Here is a 20,503-nt window from a genome sequence, read left to right on the forward strand (position 1 = left end):
AGGGAAATATCATGGTCAAAGGTCACAGGTATCAAACTCTAGTCCTTGGGGCCGCGTTCCAATATGTTTTCCAAGTGACCCTCGTTAAGCGCACCTGCGTGAAAACTTTTAGCTTCTTTCACGTTCAAAAGGAGCTAAAACTTTTCACGCACCTGCACTTAACGAGGGGTGTGTTTTGTGTTACTAGTACAAAAGAGTGCCGACCGCTAGAGTCTTCCAGATCGAAATAGCCGACTGGTTAGTGGCACGGGCTCTTGCTCGGTAAGAACTTGGTTCGGATCCCAAATCTGCTTTTAGAATTGGAACCTCGCTTTGTGTAAGTGTACGCATGTGCAAACAAATGCAAGTATTTATGGGTAAATACATAAGGTGGCCCACTACCTAGGGGGTGGGGTGAAATCCAGTGGTGTAGGGTTAGTTCGTATTTTTTATCAGTTCATGACTTCAACCAGTAGGTGTCGGTAATGCGCATTGAAGCTGGTGTCACCTCGCCGTAAAACAAAACGAAGAAGAAAATGACGTAACTTTCCGTTCACGAACAAGTTGTGAATTGCATTTCCCGTTCGCCAACGGAACGGGTCTGTGCGTGAACGAGTCAGTGAGTGATTTGCATTTCCATGTTTATTTCTTGACGTCAACTTGAAGTCACAATTTTATTTATTCATTATTTATTTATTTTGATCTTAGCTGCAATGTTTTTCTCTTAACTGCATAAGAGGACAAAATGCGAAACGTATGCTGAATTTGGTTGTGTCACGTGACTTTGGGTAGTAAGTTGTAATGTCCCTAACCAAAGCTTAGACCTAACCTACGCCTTTAATATTTACCATCATGTTACCCGGTAAGTGAATTGGAGGAGCTCCTCCATCATAACATTGGATAGCCTGCGTGGACAATAGGCCACCTGACACCCTTTAAACGTGTAATTTGAGGCTGGCTCATGTTCAAGCACGCGTAATAAAAGCCACAGAGTGATTAAAAACATTTGCACAAAACCATGCAAACACCAAATGACCATGCATATGCTGAGGATCAAAATATGTTTAGGTTTAGCAAAGAAGGTGCGAAGGAGGAGAAGATGTCAAGGGACAACAGCATGAGCGTGGCCCTTTAAAAGTGCGCAGTGACGTCATCTATTTTGAGAGCGCTGGCAAGCAGCGGGTGAAGAAAGAAGCGGGCGCACCGAGGGCGAAGGATGCGTACCATAATGTCGCCGCTTGGGAGTCTCCTCCTCCGCCGCCCGGCACCATGATTAGCACGTCCAAGGCCGTAGGCCGCAGGAGGCCGTCGGCGGCCCGGCGGAGCGAGCGCTGGATCGCTTGGTGTCAGGCGGCGCTACTCGGCGTGACGGCGCTGGTCATCGCGGCCGAGAGGAGCGCTCGTAAGTGGAGGGGCGTCCGTGTGGATACGCGCTCGAGCTTGCAGGGAGCTGAACTACACCGTCTCCAAGTCATACATTCGACTCAGATGGAGAATCGATTTTAATGACGTGTTTTATCTGCAATGAATGGAGGCACGGTGCTGCGAGGGCGGTACTGATTCGACCACCATTCGCGTGATGATGCTAACGCGATGCAGGTTTCTATTCTAGGTCTGTCGGGGTTGACCTTTAGGGGTCCTCACCTCCCAGTTAGAATGTCAAACAAACAATACCTTGGTGTCAATAAAGAGCCTGGTTATATTGGAGTATAAAAATAAAATCAATTTGCAGCTCAACAAAATGACATTCCAATAAAAACATAGATGGTTGGGTGGTTGTCTCGCTGACAGTCCTGAGGTTTGAATCTGAGACATTGCACTTTGTGCAGGTTCCAAAAATAAGCATGTTTTCTTGATGCTGAAATTACACGAGCGCTACACTGACGAAAACAATCATTCTACACCGAGGACGGATCTGATGGATGACTTGCTGACTAAGTAAATCGATGGTCCAAGGACAGAACATGAAGGTGGAGCTTGAATGTGAAATGGGACTTCAGTCAATGGCACCAACGCTGGTCAACCCTGGTCACAACACAACAACTCTAGTCAGATTTATTCATTCATAATAATTATTATAATTTTTTTGTTTGTATTTTCCAGTCATCTACTGTATAGGCTTTTACCTTTGGAATGATGAGACACGCTGGGCCGGTTTCACGCTCGGGCTCTTCCTTCCGGCTACCGCGGTGCAGCTGCTGAGCGTCAAATGGTACTATGACGATGGTGACGATAGGAGGTGGTACCTCTCCACCATACATATTCTTCACTTGGGCATCTTCAAACGGTAAGAACCCCTGAAACAAAATGTGACGTGTTATCCAGTGAAAACTCAACAAATAATTTGGGGAGAAATAGTCACGTGAGACATCAACATAATTTATATTGCAAAAGGACCAACCTTGAAACGAAAGTTACTATCAATTTTATCCACTGTACTGGAATGCAGAGTCCTCCTATGGAAAGCTGTGTTTATGTCGCCCTTTGCTGGTAGGCTGTGGGACTGCATGAGGTACGTGTCACGCATGTACGGCTCGGTGGCAGAGCTCGGCGCTGTTGTCATGCTGCAGGCGGATGTCGCTGCCCTCTGGCTCTTGGAGGCTCTGGTGCTCAGCCTGCCCCAGAGCCTCCTGCAAGCGTATATCGTCGTGTCCACCGACGTGGGTATCATGTCCCCGGGTAAGCCCGAATTGCCCCCGTGTGTTTACCAGCTCAAGGCAGGCAAACATTTCCGTTTTCCTTATAGTGGCCTACAGCTGTGGTCTTTGCGTGCTGTCCGTTTCCTGGGCCCTGGTGTTGTACAGCCGCGCCTGCTGTCTCATCCGGCCGGGCCATCTCGCCATGCCTCCGGCGGCCTTGCTCTGCCAGCTGGTGTGGAGGGCGGGCATGCTGGGCGCCAGGGTGACTTGCCTCATGTTCTTCGCCAGGGTGTTCAACTGGTGGGTCTGCGGTGTAGCAGGTGAGGAGCACATTAGAATCAAACGTCTTCACTTTACGCTACTCGTCTTGACAAGATGCTGGTCTGCAGGTTTTCACTGGCTGACTGCCTCCTTCTGGCTGGTATCACAGCAACCAGACATCTGCACCGGGCCCTGGTGTTGGCGTGCCTTCAACGGTCTCCTGGGGCTAGTCCACGTCTTCCTCTTTCTCAACGTTAAAGACGGACCGTCTCGCTTCCGCATGGCCAGCTTTTATACCGTAAGAAGCAGTCGAGCTAGGTTTCAATACCTAAGTTCTTGCCTCTTTCTTTTCTTCCTCTTTCAGTTCATGCTCATTGAGAACACCACATTGTTGCTGGCTGCCTCCGATTTACTTAGCGAAGCATCGTGGGACAACATGACCCTCCCCATCACTGTCCTGTGCAGCTTTACCCTGGGTGGGTTATTATTAATTAGGTGACCTGAAAAAAAAATGGCATAAGTAGCTATATGCTAATTTGGACATCTTTCTTGTCACCAGGCGCTACCTCCCTGGTTGTCTACTACCGGTTCCTTCATCCCAAGTCAACAGAGATAGCCCAGGGTCTCCACCACAACCACATGAGTAGCACGTGCATCGAACGAGGGGAGTCGTCCTTCTCTCTCGGGGACAAAAGTCTTCCGGTTGGCAGCGAGCAAAACCACGGCAGCTTCTCCCTTTCCGGAGTGGCCGGTTCACTGCTGGAGCATCCGAGCACATGCGGAGGCAGGCCCAACAGCTCCTGCCCCTGTTACCACCATCACTGGCTTCTCATCCGACTGGCCCTCAAAACGGGCGACTTGGGTAAGATCAACCGGGCGTACGGGGCGGGTGGAGCGGCAGCCATCTTGGACTTGGAGGAGTACAACCAGGAGTTTAAGAGTAGCGAAGGCATCCCCTGCTCGACAGAGGGCAACTGCGAGGGCGTCTCGACGTCCGAGTCCCAGGGGCCGGGCTTGGCGCCACTGTCGGACTGTAAGGACGAGTTCCAGACTGTGAGTGAACCCAGCTCCTTTGAACAAGCAGAGGATGACAGTCTGGAGATGGAGAGTCCGCTGGAGTCGCCCGCGTCGGATTTCAAGCGCAGCTCGCCTGAGGGCAAGTCTGTATTTGGAGACAGTCCGGAGCCATATTTCTGCCCCACGGAGTCCAGTTCCACCTTGTACTTCAGTGCTGATCCCCAATCCCCCAGCAGCGCCAGTAACCCTCATTTGGACCGGGATGCTGGGGGTTTGGAACAGGGGGCGCGTCTCAATTCCGTTCCAAGCGATCCGGCTCTTCATAGGGACATCCGAGGGCTGATCGGCCATGTCGGGCCGCGCTACACATCCACCCCAAAACTGGACTCGGGAGTGCTGGACTCTCCCTCCGGTGTCCCTCACCTCACCGGGCCCAGAAGGCAGCTCATAATGTCCCGAAGAGACAACGATGAACATTTCTGACTAATTCAGGGATCGGGTGAATCCAAGCTAGTGAATCTATGACTACGTTTTTAGCTTCTCTGTTTTAAGGTAACAGGACATACCTCAAATTGAGCAATGTGAGGCGAGCATATAAAACGCTATTACCGTCAAAGACGTAGCAATATATTGCACAAGTGCTAAATTTACACCTGGAGCCATTTGATGGTCTTTTAATGCTATAAGTAATAATAAGCTAATTGGCTAATAAGCTACTGACGCACATTCAACAAACCTCTAAGCTGTAATCATTTATCAACAACCATATTCCCTCAAATTTGTTTGACGCCCTGCACCAATTAATCCCCGAGTGCATCACTGTATTAGATTGTATAGCAATTAACACATGTAGCCTTTACATTACAAAGTCAAAGTTTGTAACCTGAGTGATAAATCATATGATTACATTGTAGAATTTATGAATATAGGCTACACCCATGATGTACGTAAATACCAGACAAACTTCATCGGTTGGTGTGGACAACCTGCACCATAGTTGTTCAACAACAAAAAAAAAATCTGCCTCAATATACTGTATGTATTTTGGGCATTTACTGCAAACATATCAATTTGCTGTGCTTTGAGCTGAATGGATTGATGTGTTGATTGATAATATCTGAACTGTGAATATCAAAGCCACCTGTGGCTTTAAATAAGCAATAAAATGCAGACATATTGAAATAAAGTTGTTTTAAACTGTGACACATTCTCCTTATGTGTGACATTAATCGGCATAACCGGGCAGTATTAATTCGTAGGCAAATACGGCTGACGTAATACGTTTTTAAATAATTATACAAGCCAAAGACGTCGTGGCCGGTTAGCTCAGTTGGTTAGAGCGTGGTGCTAATAACGCCAAGGTCGCGGGTTCGATCCCCGTACGGGCCAAATTCTTTTCGTTTATTTTTAGGCCTACTAATAAATGGGAGAAAACTTTAAAGGGCGTCAAATAAAATACTAAAAAAAGGTTTCGTAATAGTGTACTGAAGATTTTTTTTATACTACATGTGAAGTTGAATAAAGTAAAAGTCAACAAATACAACCTTTGCAAAGATAACAATACTAACTTCACAATATAAGTTATGTGGTTGCTGACATTTTTGGTGGTAATGAAATAAAATTTAATTTATCAAACTAGATGCAATGCCTAAACCTGATTTCACCTGACGTAATGGAGGTACGTATTTCAGGCACTCGCCCTTTATGAAGACGCGCATGCGCACTCCAGTGGGAAAGTTTCACTGAACTTTGCAGTCAGGAGTAGAAGGAGAAAAGATTTTCGAGAATATTAGAATAGTTGCAGGGAACTGCCATGGCGTTTCGCCGAAGAAACAAAAGTTATCCTTTCTTCAGCCAGGAATTTCTCATCCAGAACCACGCCGACATAGTCTTCAGTTTGGTGATCTTTATTTTGATTGGTTTGATGTTTGAGGTGAGATGGGCTAAGTTTCTTTTCCTCTTGTCAAACTGCTTTCGTTTCTGATGGCGAAACTCAATGTTGAGATGTATTTCCCTTTAGGGGAAACACATTTTATATAACCGCTGCAGGGCTTTATGCAAACTTGGCGATTAAAGTTTTTGTGAACTTAAGTTATTTGCTGTCGACAAAACAATCGTAACTAAAACGCGAATAAAACTGCTATTTAGCAGCGATCATCGACTATTTTCACACGCTAATGCAGCAAGTTTATCCGCCAAAATACAACTTGCACCCAAAGTTTCTGCAGGTCTGCAAAATCTTTGATAACAGTATTCACGTCAATTCCCTAAAAAAAAGGAAGCCGGACTAAGACGGAAACAACACTGCAGTCCCCTTCAAACTAAAAGCAAAACATTCGTTTTTGGCTTTGAAATGTGCACACGTCGCGATGTGTCTCTTTTATTTGTGAAAGACATTGAGGAAAAGAGGAAGAGACTTACCACGATCAGCTTGACCATATTTGATACTGCCACGTCTCAATCCCTCCAAGGTCCGACCATGGGCAAGTGCTTGATTTTTAAACAAATTACTCGTCACAGAGTATATCCACACACGCATACTTAGCTCTTAATTTACTTTAGAAACAACACATGCACAAATACTCAGGTGTTTCGTTCAAAAATGCCAGAGGGGGATTTCCCCCCATTTCCTTGTAGAAGTTGACGTGTCACCTGAAGACCCATTGGGTCACCTATTTTATAGGTGTCTTAATTACTGCCCGCAAAGTGGCCCATTCAGATTGATTGAATTTTAGATTCATTTATTAGGATTAAATCTGATGGCTGTTCTTAATAACCCTTTTTTGTGCCAACTTTACTCATTTGTGATGTTGTGGGGTCTCCATTCATTAATAAATTTGAATTTCCTTTTCAGGCAACAGCCAAGACAGCCATATTATTTATCCAGCCCCAGTACAACGTCACCACGTTGACACCAGGTATCCTTGTGTACAGTGCATAATGGAATTGTGAAATATGATTTTGTTGGCTCAATAAAAGTGTTCCTTGAGAACTTGTTAAATCCACCTGATGTGTTGTGTACACTTTTGTGTCCTTTAGATGGAGAAGTGACATTGTATCATTATGGATGGAAGGACTGTGCCACCATCCTCTTCTACTTTTTTATAACCATCATCCTTCATGCAGTGGTGCAGGAGTATCTTCTAGATGTGAGTAGCACAGGCACTTCTTGGTAGTCAGATTGTTGTTAATGCACTCGAGTCAGTGTAACCAGTTTTTCTTGCTCTCAGAAAATCAACAGGCGTCTCCATCTTTCCAAGAGTAAGAACACCAAGTTTAATGAGTCAGGTCAACTGTGTGTGTTTCATTTGGTGTCCAGTGTGTGGAGCTTCTACATCCTCATTACTGTGAGTGTCACACACATCATGTGTAGACTTCTCCTTTTCCTGTGGAAGTCATAAGAAGGGTTATCTTTGATATCACAGGAAGGATATCTTTTGCATCCGAGCAGACTTTGGGAAAACTATCCACACGCACATCTCAGGTATGATGGACACGTGTCTTCATACTTTACAATATCTGACTTATCTGTATGCGATTCAGGTTCCAGGTAAAGTTTTTCTACCTCACTCAGCTGGCTTACTGGCTCCATGCTTTACCGGAACTTTACTTCCAAAAAGTGCGCAAGGTCAGTAACGGGGGGAAATGGGTTCGGTCCCACGCGATGAGATTTGAAAATGTGTGTTGGTTGTTTACCAGGAGGAGATCTCTCGTCAGCTGCAGTACATCGGCTTGTATCTGGTGCACATCTCGGCGGCGTATCTGCTCAAGTAAGCAGCCTGTTGACCTGCAGATTCAAAACCAGTTGGTTAACCACTTTTTTTTTTTGTGGACCTGTTTAGTTTGAACCGCGTGGGTCTGGTGCTGCTCTTCCTTCAGTATGTGTCCGAGCTGGGCTTCCACATCGCCAGGCTCTTCTACTTCACAGACGAGAACCACCAGAAAATGCAAGTTGACCTGATTTGAATGACTTTGAGGAATTACCTGAAAATGTTTCGTCTTCTCCTTCAGGTTTGACATGTGGGCGGCCAGCTTTGTGATTACTCGCATGGCGACGCTGACTCTCATGTTTCTCGTCGTCGGGTTCGGTTTGGCCCGCTGCGAGAACCAGGTGCTGGACTTGGAGACCGGCAACTTCAACACTGTTCTCATACGGTGAGGGATTTTTATGGATTATTGTTTTCCAAGAGTGCTAATCTTTGTTGTTTTCCAGGATGACTGTTCTTCTGCTAGTCTGTCTGACCCAATCTTGGCTCCTCTGGAAGTTTATCCGTTTCCAGCTGAGGCGCTGGAGGGAATTCCGACATGAGCAAGCCGTCCGCAAGAAGGCCGCCACCAAACAAGCCCTTCGGCCAATGAAACGAGACTCTCGTGAGTACACATGAGAGAAAGACGTGTTTGGAATCTCCTTCTCATTGTTTCTTCTTCTCTATTTAGTTGGGCATTATGAAAACGGAGTGGTTAAAGCCGAGAACGGAACCTCTCCTCGCCTCAAAAAACTCAAATCTCCCTAGGGAAAACATTCAGACTGAGCTGAGATGCGAGCTGGCGAGATCCATCCCGACACGCTCCGAGGACTGACTACAAATTAGGCTTGAACGCTGGAAAATGAAATCCAAGGAAATTCCTCGAGCCCAAGAGACATTTACTCTCCTCAGCAAATCTATTTTTCTTTTTTTTTAAATACATCCACATGACCTGCTTTTCCATATTAAGGAGTGCAAAATGCCACAAGTGTACAAACACAGTATGTAGCACATGTTACTGTGTAGCAACTTTTGAATGTGTTCATGTAATCGTCGTTACCAAGTACTGTATTTGCTCGTCTGATTGCCATTGAGCCAGCTTTGCTTCTTTTCCAGTCTGGTCCATTGAGAGTAGCAAAAAAACAAAAACAAAATGTTACAGATGATAACATAATGATAAAAGTTTACTGTAAGACAGCCTTGATGTTAAATTATATCAGTAGGATAAGGGGAAGGGAGGGACTTTGAACAACCAGTACAAAAGTCTTCCCAATGAAATCATGTCTTTGTCACTTCCATTACGCACATTATAATGTACTTTACCGCATGCCATTCCATGAAATGTGTTCAATGATGAATAATGAAATTTTCTGATAAAAAAAAAAAAACATTTGTCTATGTAATATTTGACTTGGAATTTTTATGCCTAGCAATCACCGCAGACCAGAAAGCCATTCTCGATAGACTTTGTTACATGGCAAAAAATAGCTATGATCTCTATACATATGCATTTTAAATCTGTCAACTTATTTTAGTTCGTTAAAACCTGACCATAGTTTTAGTGAGCCCCTTTAAAAAAAAGCATTAAAACTTAGGCACTAAGCAAACATTACATATAAGATAAAATACTTATTTACAAATCAATGTGTTTTGTTAAGAAGCACTTCCGTTTCTTCAGTTCTGGTCCTAAGCACAAAGTTGCTGTGACATCACGAGGGCGGCTCTGGAAAACGTACAAGTAGTTTAACTCGCTGAAATTTTCAAGTGATTTAATTTAATTTTTAATCACTAAAACTTACCTTTTTGTTCTGCCGTCTGTTTGGTTTCGGCCTGCAGCTTCTGGCGGATGCTTTCAAGTGTCTCCGAGGGAATCTGGCTGGGATTGTTCTCCAGGTACTTTAGGACGTAAAGGTCGGCGTCTGTCAGGATGAACTGGTGGCCAAAAACTACAAGAGTACCAAAAAATAAACAGAGATGAGCATTTCATTGGCATTTTTTCCCCCAACCGGAACCAAAACACTCACCATCCAGAACCGATCCAATTGAGAAATCCGCCGGCGAGTAATAATCGGGATTGTCCACAGAAGTGTTGGGCTTGGGAACTCGTGCCCTTTTCAGGAACGATCCGCCCTTGTAACCCGAATTGTGTTTGGGATTCTCGTAAATACTGATGGTGTCGTCCGACAGGTAATAGGACAAAATAAAATGTCGATCGGCGTCTCGTTGCTTCTGCGACTCTGGCGCGTTCTTAGGCGGCACCAATCGGCTGCTGTAGCGTAACACTTTGTGATCGTTCTCCAACATCTTTACAATGTTCTTTCTGGGAGGTAGCGGGATTAGAGATAAACAACTCTGGAGAGAATCTTCCAATGACCCAAAACCGTTGTAGGGAGGAATCTCCTGGAAAAAAAAAATGGATCAGGAGAAGTGCGGAGAAGTGCAAGACTTTACAAATACTTGATGAATCTCACCCTCTTCATGCCCTCAAACTTGCCCAACTTTCTGGGTACTTCGATGCTTTTGATGTTCATCTCAGGGTGGTTGTCATGGTAATAGTTTTTGGTGAACCCATCGCAGTCGTACAGTAGGAAACGGCGTCCGAGGATGGTCACCGATTTGCCAACCTGGAAGTCTTTGGGGGAGAAGTACTCTTCTACTTCCTCCGCCGAATCTTCCATAACGCAGCTCGGGAATTGATCTGGAAAGAAGTTTTGGGAAGAAGCTGAATTGAACTGAACGGCTTGATGAATTTGGCAACTTACCGTGACCCGCTTTCATTTTCTTGGGTATCCTCAGCCGCTGCATCAGCACCGGGAAAAGAAAACGGCCGCTGTTGGGTTTATGGTCCTCCTTGATCTCCACCGTGTCATCCACCAAAAAATAGTGGATGGTAACGGGCAAGACTTCGCCCAGCTCGGATTCCGAATCGTCCCACAAGGCAAAGAAACGCAAAACCTGAGTGGAGGGGGGGGGGGAACAGTTACGGTGAAGCTCCCTTCGGTATCCAAGTTTGATTTTTAGACTTTACCTTGCGATCCATGTGGAGAAACTGGTACCTGCTGTCAAACACTGAGGGCGTCGTGAAGATTGGCGGAGGTTTAATTCTGCTCTGGAGGTAAGTATCCAATGGCATTTCCTCAGGCGGGTTGAGAATAATACCCTGACGTTGCATAAAGTCCTGCAAAAGGCACAGACGTTTGCATACCCGCACAGGTCACATGACCATCCAAGCGTGTCGTACCTTGGTGAACGGGTCGCACTGCGAAATACGGTACTTCACACCGTACACTTCCAGGTCCACGCCCAGGTTGAGGTCCTTCCAGTGGTAATACTTCCCGGGTTCCCTCTTGGGCAGACGGTGGCGTTTGATTCGCTCTCCCTGCAGTATCCCGGAATTGGGCACCGAAGGCTCGGAGATGCTAATGGTGTCGTCCTCGAGGTAGTAGTACAAAACCACATGACGGACGCATTTCTTCTCTTCGCGACTGTTTTTGATTTCCTCCTCAAAGTACGCTTTGAAGCAAAGTACCTGGAAATAAAAATCAGCCAAAAAAATGATATGCTTCATCTTGTGACACGCAAATTCCATCCACCATACCTTCTTGTCAAGAGTAACAAAAGCTGGGATGAAAGGCCGAGTTTCCGGGTGGGTGGGCGAGGGAGCCGAGTGGTAGGACAAATTGACCAAGTCTTTTACATACTTGGTGTCAAAGGAGCCGTAAGTGAAGTCGGGCTTGTCACCGGACATGCCGCTGAGCTCCTCTTGCATCATCTGCTCTGTTAATAGAGGCTCCAGTCCGATGCCCAGCCTGGGCGGACGGGCCAATGCCAGGCCTCTGAAATAGGACAAAGTTTGAGGGCGATGGAAGGCGGATTTCTGGGGAGGGAAAAAACAAACATCAATGAAGTCCATGACACACTTTGTATTTTTTTTAGCTACTGCTAGAATTGCTAGAATCTCCATCAGCAGGATAATGCAATTAGTCTGACTTGCATATTAAAATGTGCATCTGGAATGCAAAACCGCCAGACAACTTTAGTCTAGCTGAGTAATTAGAAAACCAATTAATGTTCAATTTGACAATTGTGGAAATGAATGGCATGCTGTTAGACTGGAGCAGTGGTGCAAGACTGAATGGGTTTTAAAACCGGTCATACTGGTTTGAAATGTTACAAAATCAGTGAGTGGGAATTTCTTCTTACCGTTACATCCTGGAAAGAGAAGCCCGGCAAGAACGGCAAGCCGTTGTTGTCCATTTTGCGTGACATTGTTGCTTCGAGAGGCGGGTTTACATTTAACAACACGATTTTGTGCAGATAATCGCAACGACATAAAACGACGTGACGCTGCTTTTATTTTGGCCGTTTCCGGGATGTCACTTATGTGAATATATAGAAGCTTTATAATTTTTAATTTTTTTTTAATGGGCTCAAATTCTCGGCTAAAACATTTCAATCGATCCTAGCAGCGTGTCCAAAACAAAGATGATGTCATTGCAGACCGGAATGAGAAACTGAGCTTCATGCGTTTTAAGACGTTTATTTCAAACATGCTAATCCTCCTACTTAAAGTTGACGTGAGGCAAGCTCGCCGTCACCGTTTACGTGACGTCACGAAACGACGCGTTCGCTGCAAATGAATACGAATAAAAACATTTATTACACAATGTATTATGAAATGTGCTAATGTTTTGAAGAGGCTGTATTGTTTTACCTTAAAAAGCTATGCTCGGGGCCGAACCAGTTTTCATGGAAACACAAAACTAAATTAAAATGGAAAAAAGAGGGGAAAAAAGTAGGAATACATGCATAAATAAAATATTAAAATCACTTTGACAGTTGAAATGAAGTGCTTTTATTCGAAGAAGTTTGTGTCTTTTTTTGGGGGGGGGGATGTGAGTTCCAGCGTTGACCACCAAGGGGCGAGCAAGACTAAAGTGAGCTCGCTGGGCGTACATTTTTTTAAAGACCACCAGAAACGCCCACAAGCGAGTTCAAAATTAGGTATACAATTTTAAAAAACTTCATTTTATTTACCCATGCCATCTTTTATTTTCTGACCCTCCTTGCTCCTATATTATTGCATCCTTCTAACCTATTTTTCCTTTTTTTGTCAGAATTTAATTTACTTTTTCGTTCTTCCTGGATAGATGGGCCGACTGAAAATATTAGAAGACGTGATATTTTTCAACAATTTATTCCAAACACAGGAATCATCTCTTGGTCTCGCGTTTGTCAGCTATCTCCGCGTTCATATGCAAACGAAAACAATTTTTTTCTCTCCAAAAATGATACAGCTTAGACAGGCTGTCCCAATGTGGGTGACCCTAAAATGTCCTATCCGTTACTCACCTCAAGTAGAACATTATTAAAGAAAATATTGTCATTTCTACACTCGAATCCAGAGAAGCACAAACAGAACTGGATTGTAAATAGCTTATATTAATACGGGCGATGTGATTTGAAATCTTAGCTCGCAGTGACTGATGCTTCCAAATATGAATCCTGTTCAGCGTGTTTCAAAAGCAACTAAAAACAACCAAAAGGAAATACACTCAATGATTTGGTATTTCTAATCAGCAGATCTGCGAGAGACCGTAGCTTGAAAAGGCACTGCACTGTGAGTTTCACATTCCGTATCAAAATATAAGGTGAAATCACTAAAAACCTCTTTGAGGCTCTCTATGATATTTTCTCTCTTCAAACGCCGACGTACATGGTTTAAAAAAAAAAAAAAAAAAGGGGGGGTTGACCCCTCTTAGAAGGCAAAACCAAACAGACACTTGTAGGATTGTATCCCTGAGACGCCGGACCTTTGCCAAGTATAAAAAATATCTCATGATAAACCATACGCGAGGACAAAAATACACACAAATCAATAAGCTATTAAATATTATAAAATATATTTCATAAGGGTTGCGAGGGGAGGGAAAAAAAAAGAAAATATCTTTTGGTTTTGTAAAAGGTAGCATCCTCTGTGGAAAAAAAAGATTGTCCTGTACACTTCTTGCTAGCTAAAAATCCAAGCGTTGCAGCTGCCTGATGCCTCGCTCACCGCTTTGAATCACCTCCAAGAGGTCCGAGGAAGCCAGCGTCCCACAAGAGATGGTCGAAAACTTCCCAAAAAAGAAGGCCAACGATTTTGAAGGTATCCCCGTGCTTGATTGACAGGCGCGAGCCATCCTAAGTCTTGTTCAAGTAAGCTTTCCGCCCCAAAAGCGTTTTGTCAGTAATACCGATTGAGACTCCGCGTTCCGGGGACATCTGGCTGCCCGTTCATCCAGATTTCCCTGATGATTCGCTCCCTCTCCTCTAACCTCTGTGCTCGCTCCAGTTCCTCGGCCGACGTGAACACGTTCATGTTGAGCGTTCGCTCGAAGCGCCGGTGCCTTCTCGCAGATAGATCCGAGTTGGCGTCCCAGTCGGAGTCGGACTCGCTGGAGTCCGAGGACGAGTCGGTTGGGGGGCGGGCGCGTTTCTTGCCGGCGGGTTGCCGGTGGCGTGGCTGGCAGTCGGTGCGACAGGAGATCTGGACCACCAGCGCAATTAGGGTGAGGAAGAGGCCCAGACAGACGCCACAAACAAAGAAGAGAGCCGCCCTCTCTGGGTGGTCTGGTGTAGAGCGGAGACATAATGACCACAAAAGTGAATGATTTGTGACAGTTAGCGCTATAATTGCTCCCCCTTTTGTTTCGTATCAAATCGGATTCACGAGGAATATTTTGACTGGTAGCTCAGTAGCTTTATCAACCATGAAATCATTTTTTTCAAACTCGACCCGACGTTTTTGAAAGGTTTCCTACTTGAGACGTATGTGTAGGCCGCCAGTGCGTTGCTAATGAGGGCCATGCCGGGGCTGGAGGTGGAGTTGAAAATGGGATTAATCTCCGGGGGCTTCAACGGAGTCTCGTCCGCTTCTCTTTCCACCTCTGGATACCTCTCGTGGTCGGTGCTGGTCTCTCTGATGCGCTTCCGGTCTGGATTGGGAGGAAACGACAGAAAAAGCTGCCCTGAGACCAAAATCTGGTCCAGTCCACCAGTCATTTACAGTAAAGCACGAGACGTTGTTTCTCAGCAGCTGAGTCATCGCGCCGTGTCCACTCATTCGGGTCTGAGTTGATGCATCAAACACGGTCTCGTGATGGATGCGATAACACGGCACCACAACCTGACTCAGGCCATAATTGAGGAGATAACCAATCTGGGAACATTTTGAACGCCGCCTTTCACACATGTACAATTTTCCAGATGAGCTGCAGAGTTGGAAAAAGCCTCCAAGGAGGTCGAGGCTTTTTCAAGGATGAGGCGCTGTCATCACTGATGCATAGAATCCCCCCCCCCCTGTTTCTTTTTCTATCTTCCTCATCAGCTGTAATTAGCCTTCTGGATCTAGGCTGCCTTCTGACATGAATACAGCTTTGTTAGCAGTCCCCCCCCCCCCCCCCCCCCCCCCCCCTCGTTCTCTTAGACTCCCCTTGCCCCGCCCACTTTCTGGATGACTGTGGTCACATCCATTGACTTGGAATATTTTCAGGCCGCTGATCATGTATGGCCTCCCGCTAGAATACATATGGAAGCAGTTGGACCTCTGTGACTACACATTTGTAGTCCTGATTTGAGAATCCTTTTGGGGGGGCCATCTTGGCCACATACAGATGCGGTTCTCCTCACCTGGAACAGTGTTGGGGCGCTTGACCGAGGTCCCCTGGGGAGGGCCGTCTCCCACTATGTTGGGGTCATGGGCACTGGATGGGGGTGAGTGGGCTGGTGTTCTGGAGTTTTCTTCCTGGAGTAACTTCTTTGGGACTAAAAAAAACAACAACAGACAAAATGTGTTCTATTTTAAGTACGTTATGATTCACTTCTTCGACCTTGTGCTGTTTCCCCGAAACCGACGCCCCCTCCCCCCCACACATACCCCTTTAACAGTGTCCTGTGAGTGAGTCAGGGAGTCTACCCCCCCCCGCCTGATTCAAAACCACAATGTCGTGGGCTATACATTCCTGCCCCTGCTCTCATGAGGATTTGGCGGGCCAGTGTGTCAGATCAGCGGCGAATTACAACTCCGCAGAGTGTCTGCGTCACTCGGGACCAACGGTCAATGAAGACAAATCAGCTGTTTCCTGACCTTAACTCTTCTAATCGTGAAGAATGTACGTCATTGTCAAAAACTGCTTGCGATGTGAGGGAAATGAAAAATATTCCCTGAGCGAGACTTTGAATCCACCCGGGGGCTGAATTTGGAACATTCCGCCCTGAGATGAGCTGTGAAGTGAAATGTTGCCGCTGTAGACTTTCCTCCGACTCAAAAGACGACTGTTTTAAGGTGTCCCGCAGGGTCGGTCGGGAAATCCTCATCAGTGTGGCATGCTAATCACAGCTCCCAAAACCCCCACCTTGATTACTGCTTTCTGATTGGCTCTAATTTGACGCATATGTGGCTCAGGTTCACGGCCATGACACACCTACATATAACTTTATTTATAGAGCATTTTAAAAGTAATCACAGAAGCATAAAAAAAAATCTGCACATAAAATATCAATGGTAAAGATGGTAAAAAGAATAAATGAATAAGATCGAGTGAGAAGGCCAACGGCAGTTGAATGGCCGCCGGGCGCGAAGATACGAGGCGGGAAAAGAACGTTTGCAACAATGGCCGTGTTTACATTGGCAGGGCTTAGCTTTGTTTTCACTGCGACCCTTTCCCCGAGCCAAAGTGTGTGTGTGTGTGTGTGTGTTTGCGGCCCATGTGCTGACCAATGCAGTTGGGACAAAGCCCTGGTAAGCCAGAGGGGATATAGTGAAATATTAAACCAAGCTAAATCCCAAATGAGATCAGACCAGGGCCAACAAATTAAACACACTTTAACCCAGATGAGTACACAAAGCGGCTGGCGATGTTTTGGGTTGTATTGCGGCGTCTTGCGTGTATTCGATACGTAAACAAAACGGCCCATTGTTTCGTGGAGGATAGCATCATGAAAACGACCTCGGCCGAGCAGAGGCATATAAACACGGCATTGTGAAAATCTTCACAGAACAAACGACTCGACTATTTTTTTTCTTCACATTGGCGTGTGTGCATCTACACTGGAACCCGGCCATGGAAACATAGCTTTGTCTCCTCCAGCCCACAGAAACGCCATCATATTCACCCACAAAGTTGGAAGGAGCAGATCTCATAACGTGCTTATGCAAACAGTCACCAGACTCTCCATCCAAATGTACAGTACGAGGAAAATCCGCTGGTGAAAAAAGCTTCAATTAGAATGTTCCGTTCTGGTTGGCTGCCCATCCAGTGAGACGCTTTCATTTGCCTCTGCGGGAAATGATCAGAGGCAGGAAGTTATTGATGGTGATTATTTGTAAATGCATGATTAGGAATCATAGAAAACCTCCAACAAAAAAAAAATCCCAGCATTTTCACACATCTCAGATGTTGATAGACATGTTAAAACAGTTCTCGCCTTCATCAGTTGGCCTCAGCTGTTTTCGAAACACTCCCCGAACGCCTTTCGCGCTAGCACAGTTGGCGTCATTAACGTGGACGCGGACAGAAATAGTTGCATTTCGAATAGTGAGTGACAAAACCACTCAGATGTGGAGCGCCCTCATCCAATCGTGACAAATTTTACACAGCAGAAGCATTTTGATAACAGATTGAGGTCAAGGGAGGGTTATTTTTCTGATAAAGATGATAAAGACATGTCTGCACTTCAGTCTCGACATATTTCACGGTGGCCAAAGAGGAATTTAGTTTTTCCCACCCTTCAAAATCATTTTTAAATGGAAATAGGACTTGTTTGAACTTTTCACAGATAAGTCCATATGAATGGCGAAGCAATCTTATCATGTTCACAAAGGCTAAAAAAAAAACCACAGAAACCTCGAACTCAGCCCTGCGGGACACCACCCGATTTTAAGGCTAAGCTGGGACCAGCGACTGACCCGAGTCAATCACACGCTACGTTAAAGCCTCCCTTCCATATCAAATTGGCCTTGTCGTAAACACCGCAGACGACTGGAATAGCGTAACCATTGTTCCCAAATAGACCGACCAAACATTTTAGCATCTGCGTCATATTTCGACCCTATGATTTGACGTTGGCCTTTGTTATCATTTTGGTGCGCTCGCCTGCAGTCTGTCATTGGTAGTGTTCCCTGAAACACTTTTATTTGAGTTCTGACGGGATGCGCTATTGTTAGAACCCGGTCTGGAAATACATTTAAAACTACAGCTGTTAGCATTCCAGCGAGAATGAAGGACAGATGAGAGGGACAACTCAGCAAACAAATGCCGCCATTGTGTATAAACACGACATCGTGGAAATAGCAGAGCGCTCTTTTCCATTCTAGAAGTGCCTCCATGTTGGCACTATCAAACCCTGATTGCAGCGAGTCCCTCCTCCTCCTTGTCCCGGACCCGGCCCACTTAGCCACGGTCTTAAAACAGCTTGATCCCCAACAGATGCTGATGGGTGCCCCCGAGGGGTCAAGAGTGGAGCGAGAAGGCGCGAGCGAGACAGACACAATCCGTGACTGATGCGCGAGACGTTACAGACGCCGCTGGAAAAGCTTTTGAGGTCCACTTCCTCCTCTGGGTCCACTTGAGACTTAAATAAAGGAGCTGATGCTTGATTTTAAAAGATGCTCGATGCTAATGCTAAAGAGCATCTGTGTCGCCGCGCTATAGCCCTTAAAAGCAATGGCCGGACTAAAAAAACTGCAGCAACTCTTGTAGACAGACAATATAAATCTACTCAGAAGAACCAGTTAAAGCAATTTGATCTGGGTTCTTGGCTTGGGTTGGAACACACCACATGTGACACGAACCAGACTCACAGGAGTGTATATTAGCGCACGGGCCGACGCGTGACACCTTAACTCAAACACTACGCAGAACACCTCGTCGACACTCGAGTACTTAGCAGAATGCTGCGAGTTAGCGTCTGTGTGTGTTTTTGCTCGGCCGAGCTGTCAAGAGCCCAACTTGAGCTCCTCGGGGATTTATTTGTTTATCAACTACAGGTCTGCTTCTTTCTTGGCTTCGCGGAGTTCAGTCATCCAGTCTGCTACTTTTGGCAAAACCAGCTAACAGACAAATAAAAAAATAACAGCAACCTATTTAGCGAGGCTGATAAATACAGTAAGGTCTTTCTTTCAAATGGTTCGCACGGGGTCAAGGACATTCCAAAGGCATGACGGAGTCAAGTCAAGACTGGAGAAGACCACCCCTGTTGATGAATAAGAGGTGAAGAGCAAATCTCACATCAACACTTTGCCAATTTTACGAGGTGAATGAAAGACACACGACATGGTTGCAATCTCAAATCCACGTGGAAACGGTTTCGAGGATCCTAGGCTGGGATGCTACGAGGGAGCGCGGAGGCAAATTGGCAGTCTGGATTGGCTTTCGTTTGTGGATGTTAGAATTTGATTGAAAACAAACACACTGCCAGAGAAAGAGGTCGGCAGTCGGGGTTGGGGAATGGAAAGTTCCCACAGAACACGGCAAAGTACAACTAAAATCAAACCGAGGAGCTTTAAAAAGTCAACACGACTTTTATTTTTCTGCTTGACTGTCAAGGCTCGCCGAGGCTGCTCACCTTGTATGTTTTTAGTGGCCAGAAGCCAAAATCCAAAACCAACTCGCTTGAGAGTACACAAGTGTAATTGTCAGACTGACAAAAAAAATCAATGTCGCAACTGCTCAACAATGACAAAAACAGCAGAGCTATTCTTTCAGGGCCGAATCAGGAATTGAGGAATCTTTATTCACGCCATCCGAGGCCAAGCATCTACCAGCGTACCGGGCAACATGGCAAACTTCGACACACACCTCATGACTAACCCTGGTAGGTTTCAGGTTGCAAGCAGGAAACAGATGGCCTGCTGGGGCTGCGAGAGCAAAAAAAAAAAATGGGAGAAAAAAGCCAGATGCCATAGAAGGCAAGCGAAAGTGATTCCCTCCATCCTTCATCTTTTCATCCGCAGGAAAACATGTTCGGGGACTTTCTGGACAAAGATCACAGTGATGGAGTTCCCCTGGAGATTTGGTGGCTAAAAAAGGCTACTGTACGCCATCCGCTTGGGTGACGGAATATTTTGCAAGACTGGACCCAGCATCAGAACTACTGACAGCAGGTAAAAAAAAAATGGCCTCCTAATCTCCTTTCCCGATGTTAAATATGATCCAATATATAGTTCACGGCAAGGATATTACCGGCACTAAACCCCGAGCGCTCCTCTCCAGAAGTTTCAAAAACGTCAATAAAGATATATTGACTCTAGACCACAAATTTTGGTTGGGAGTCACATGAAGCCAAAGAGTTTGGTTGAACTGTATGTTTGAAAAGGACTTATGTAAATAACCTCAAATTGACTGACTAGGTTACATTTCCACATAAAGAGGAAAGTCGTCTTCTGAGGAAGCTTGTGGAACATCTGCGGCGTAAAATCTTCACGTCTGCCAATTTTGGCAACCTGGAATAAAACGACAAAAGCCACCAAACGTTTTTCATGGCTGACTCAATTAAAAAAAAAAAAAAAAACTATGAAATTGAAGACTTTAATCCTTCCACGTGGCCTTTAGTACATCTGCTATGACCATCAGACGACCCCCCCCCCCCCCCCGGCACTTAGCGTACAACTTCAAAACGGAGTATTTTTAGAGAACAAGAAGATGTATTAAAAAAAAAAGGCTTTCATGAATGCACGCAGTTTCAAAACACACCAAACTGGAAACGAAGAAGGATTTTTTTTTTAAATCCAATAAAGAGTAGACACAGCAACCCTAATATACACACACACACACACACACACACACACACACACATAAATAAATAACAGACTGTCTTTCC

At 45.4% G+C, this 20,503-nt stretch overlaps 4 protein-coding genes, 1 long non-coding RNA gene and 1 other non-coding gene across 13 annotated transcripts in view; 3 read left to right on the forward strand and 3 right to left on the reverse strand.

Moving 5' to 3' along the window:
• The first annotated feature begins 564 nt into the window (after positions 1-564).
• On the forward strand, positions 565-5,099 carry xkr5a (XK related 5a). Of its 2 annotated transcripts, XM_049757876.2 has the most exons (7): positions 567-1,381; positions 2,083-2,266; positions 2,474-2,658; positions 2,726-2,938; positions 3,008-3,177; positions 3,244-3,355; positions 3,439-5,099. In XM_049757876.2, the coding sequence occupies exons 1-7, from the start codon at positions 1,249-1,251 to the stop codon at positions 4,377-4,379; spliced, it is 1,938 nt and encodes a 645-aa protein (XP_049613833.1). In that variant the 5' UTR covers positions 567-1,248; the 3' UTR covers positions 4,380-5,099. The 2 variants fall into 2 exon arrangements, with proteins under 2 accessions (XP_049613832.1, XP_049613833.1); XM_049757875.2 differs by having other exon boundaries at positions 565-1,381; positions 3,008-3,355.
• LOC125990572 (uncharacterized) lies at positions 1,659-6,620 on the reverse strand. The gene is made up of 3 exons (XR_007489013.2): positions 6,318-6,620; positions 2,106-2,276; positions 1,659-2,004 (listed from the first exon to the last, which is right to left on the reverse strand). It is a non-coding gene; the product is annotated as an uncharacterized lncRNA (long non-coding RNA).
• Positions 5,212-5,285, forward strand: trnai-aau (transfer RNA isoleucine (anticodon AAU)). The gene has a single exon. It is a non-coding gene; the product is annotated as a tRNA-Ile (tRNA).
• Positions 5,611-8,796, forward strand: tram2 (translocation associated membrane protein 2). The gene is made up of 11 exons (XM_049757889.2): positions 5,611-5,829; positions 6,751-6,814; positions 6,936-7,045; positions 7,127-7,243; positions 7,322-7,380; positions 7,440-7,524; positions 7,596-7,666; positions 7,739-7,843; positions 7,908-8,051; positions 8,110-8,267; positions 8,334-8,796. The coding sequence occupies exons 1-11, from the start codon at positions 5,710-5,712 to the stop codon at positions 8,408-8,410; spliced, it is 1,110 nt and encodes a 369-aa protein (XP_049613846.1). The 5' UTR covers positions 5,611-5,709; the 3' UTR covers positions 8,411-8,796.
• On the reverse strand, positions 8,563-12,394 carry efhc1 (EF-hand domain (C-terminal) containing 1). 4 transcript variants are annotated; one of them, XM_049757880.2, is made up of 9 exons: positions 11,846-12,394; positions 11,241-11,519; positions 10,884-11,171; positions 10,671-10,820; positions 10,405-10,597; positions 10,114-10,340; positions 9,667-10,042; positions 9,442-9,588; positions 8,563-9,365 (listed from the first exon to the last, which is right to left on the reverse strand). In XM_049757880.2, the coding sequence occupies exons 1-9, from the start codon at positions 11,909-11,911 to the stop codon at positions 9,352-9,354; spliced, it is 1,740 nt and encodes a 579-aa protein (XP_049613837.1). In that variant the 5' UTR covers positions 11,912-12,394; the 3' UTR covers positions 8,563-9,351. The 4 variants fall into 4 exon arrangements, with proteins under 4 accessions (XP_049613837.1, XP_049613835.1, XP_049613836.1 ...); XM_049757878.2 differs by having other exon boundaries at positions 10,884-11,519; XM_049757879.2 differs by having other exon boundaries at positions 11,241-12,394.
• Positions 12,395-12,823: 429 nt separating this feature from the next.
• The window catches only part of LOC125990568 (protein eva-1 homolog A), a 106,787-nt gene continuing 99,107 nt past the window's right edge, over positions 12,824-20,503 (reverse strand). For all 4 annotated transcript variants that reach the window (XM_049757884.2, XM_049757885.2, XM_049757882.1 and 1 more), the window contains 3 exons: positions 15,314-15,448; positions 14,446-14,619; positions 12,824-14,254 (listed from right to left, as the gene is read on the reverse strand). In XM_049757884.2, coding sequence (XP_049613841.1) covers positions 13,869-14,254; positions 14,446-14,619; positions 15,314-15,448 — 695 coding nt within the window. In that variant the 3' untranslated portion in view covers positions 12,824-13,868. The remainder of the gene's footprint in view (positions 14,255-14,445; positions 14,620-15,313; positions 15,449-20,503) is intronic.

This window comes from Syngnathus scovelli, chromosome 20 (assembly GCF_024217435.2).
Source record: "Syngnathus scovelli strain Florida chromosome 20, RoL_Ssco_1.2, whole genome shotgun sequence".
Classification (NCBI taxonomy): Eukaryota; Metazoa; Chordata; class Actinopteri; order Syngnathiformes; family Syngnathidae; genus Syngnathus; species Syngnathus scovelli.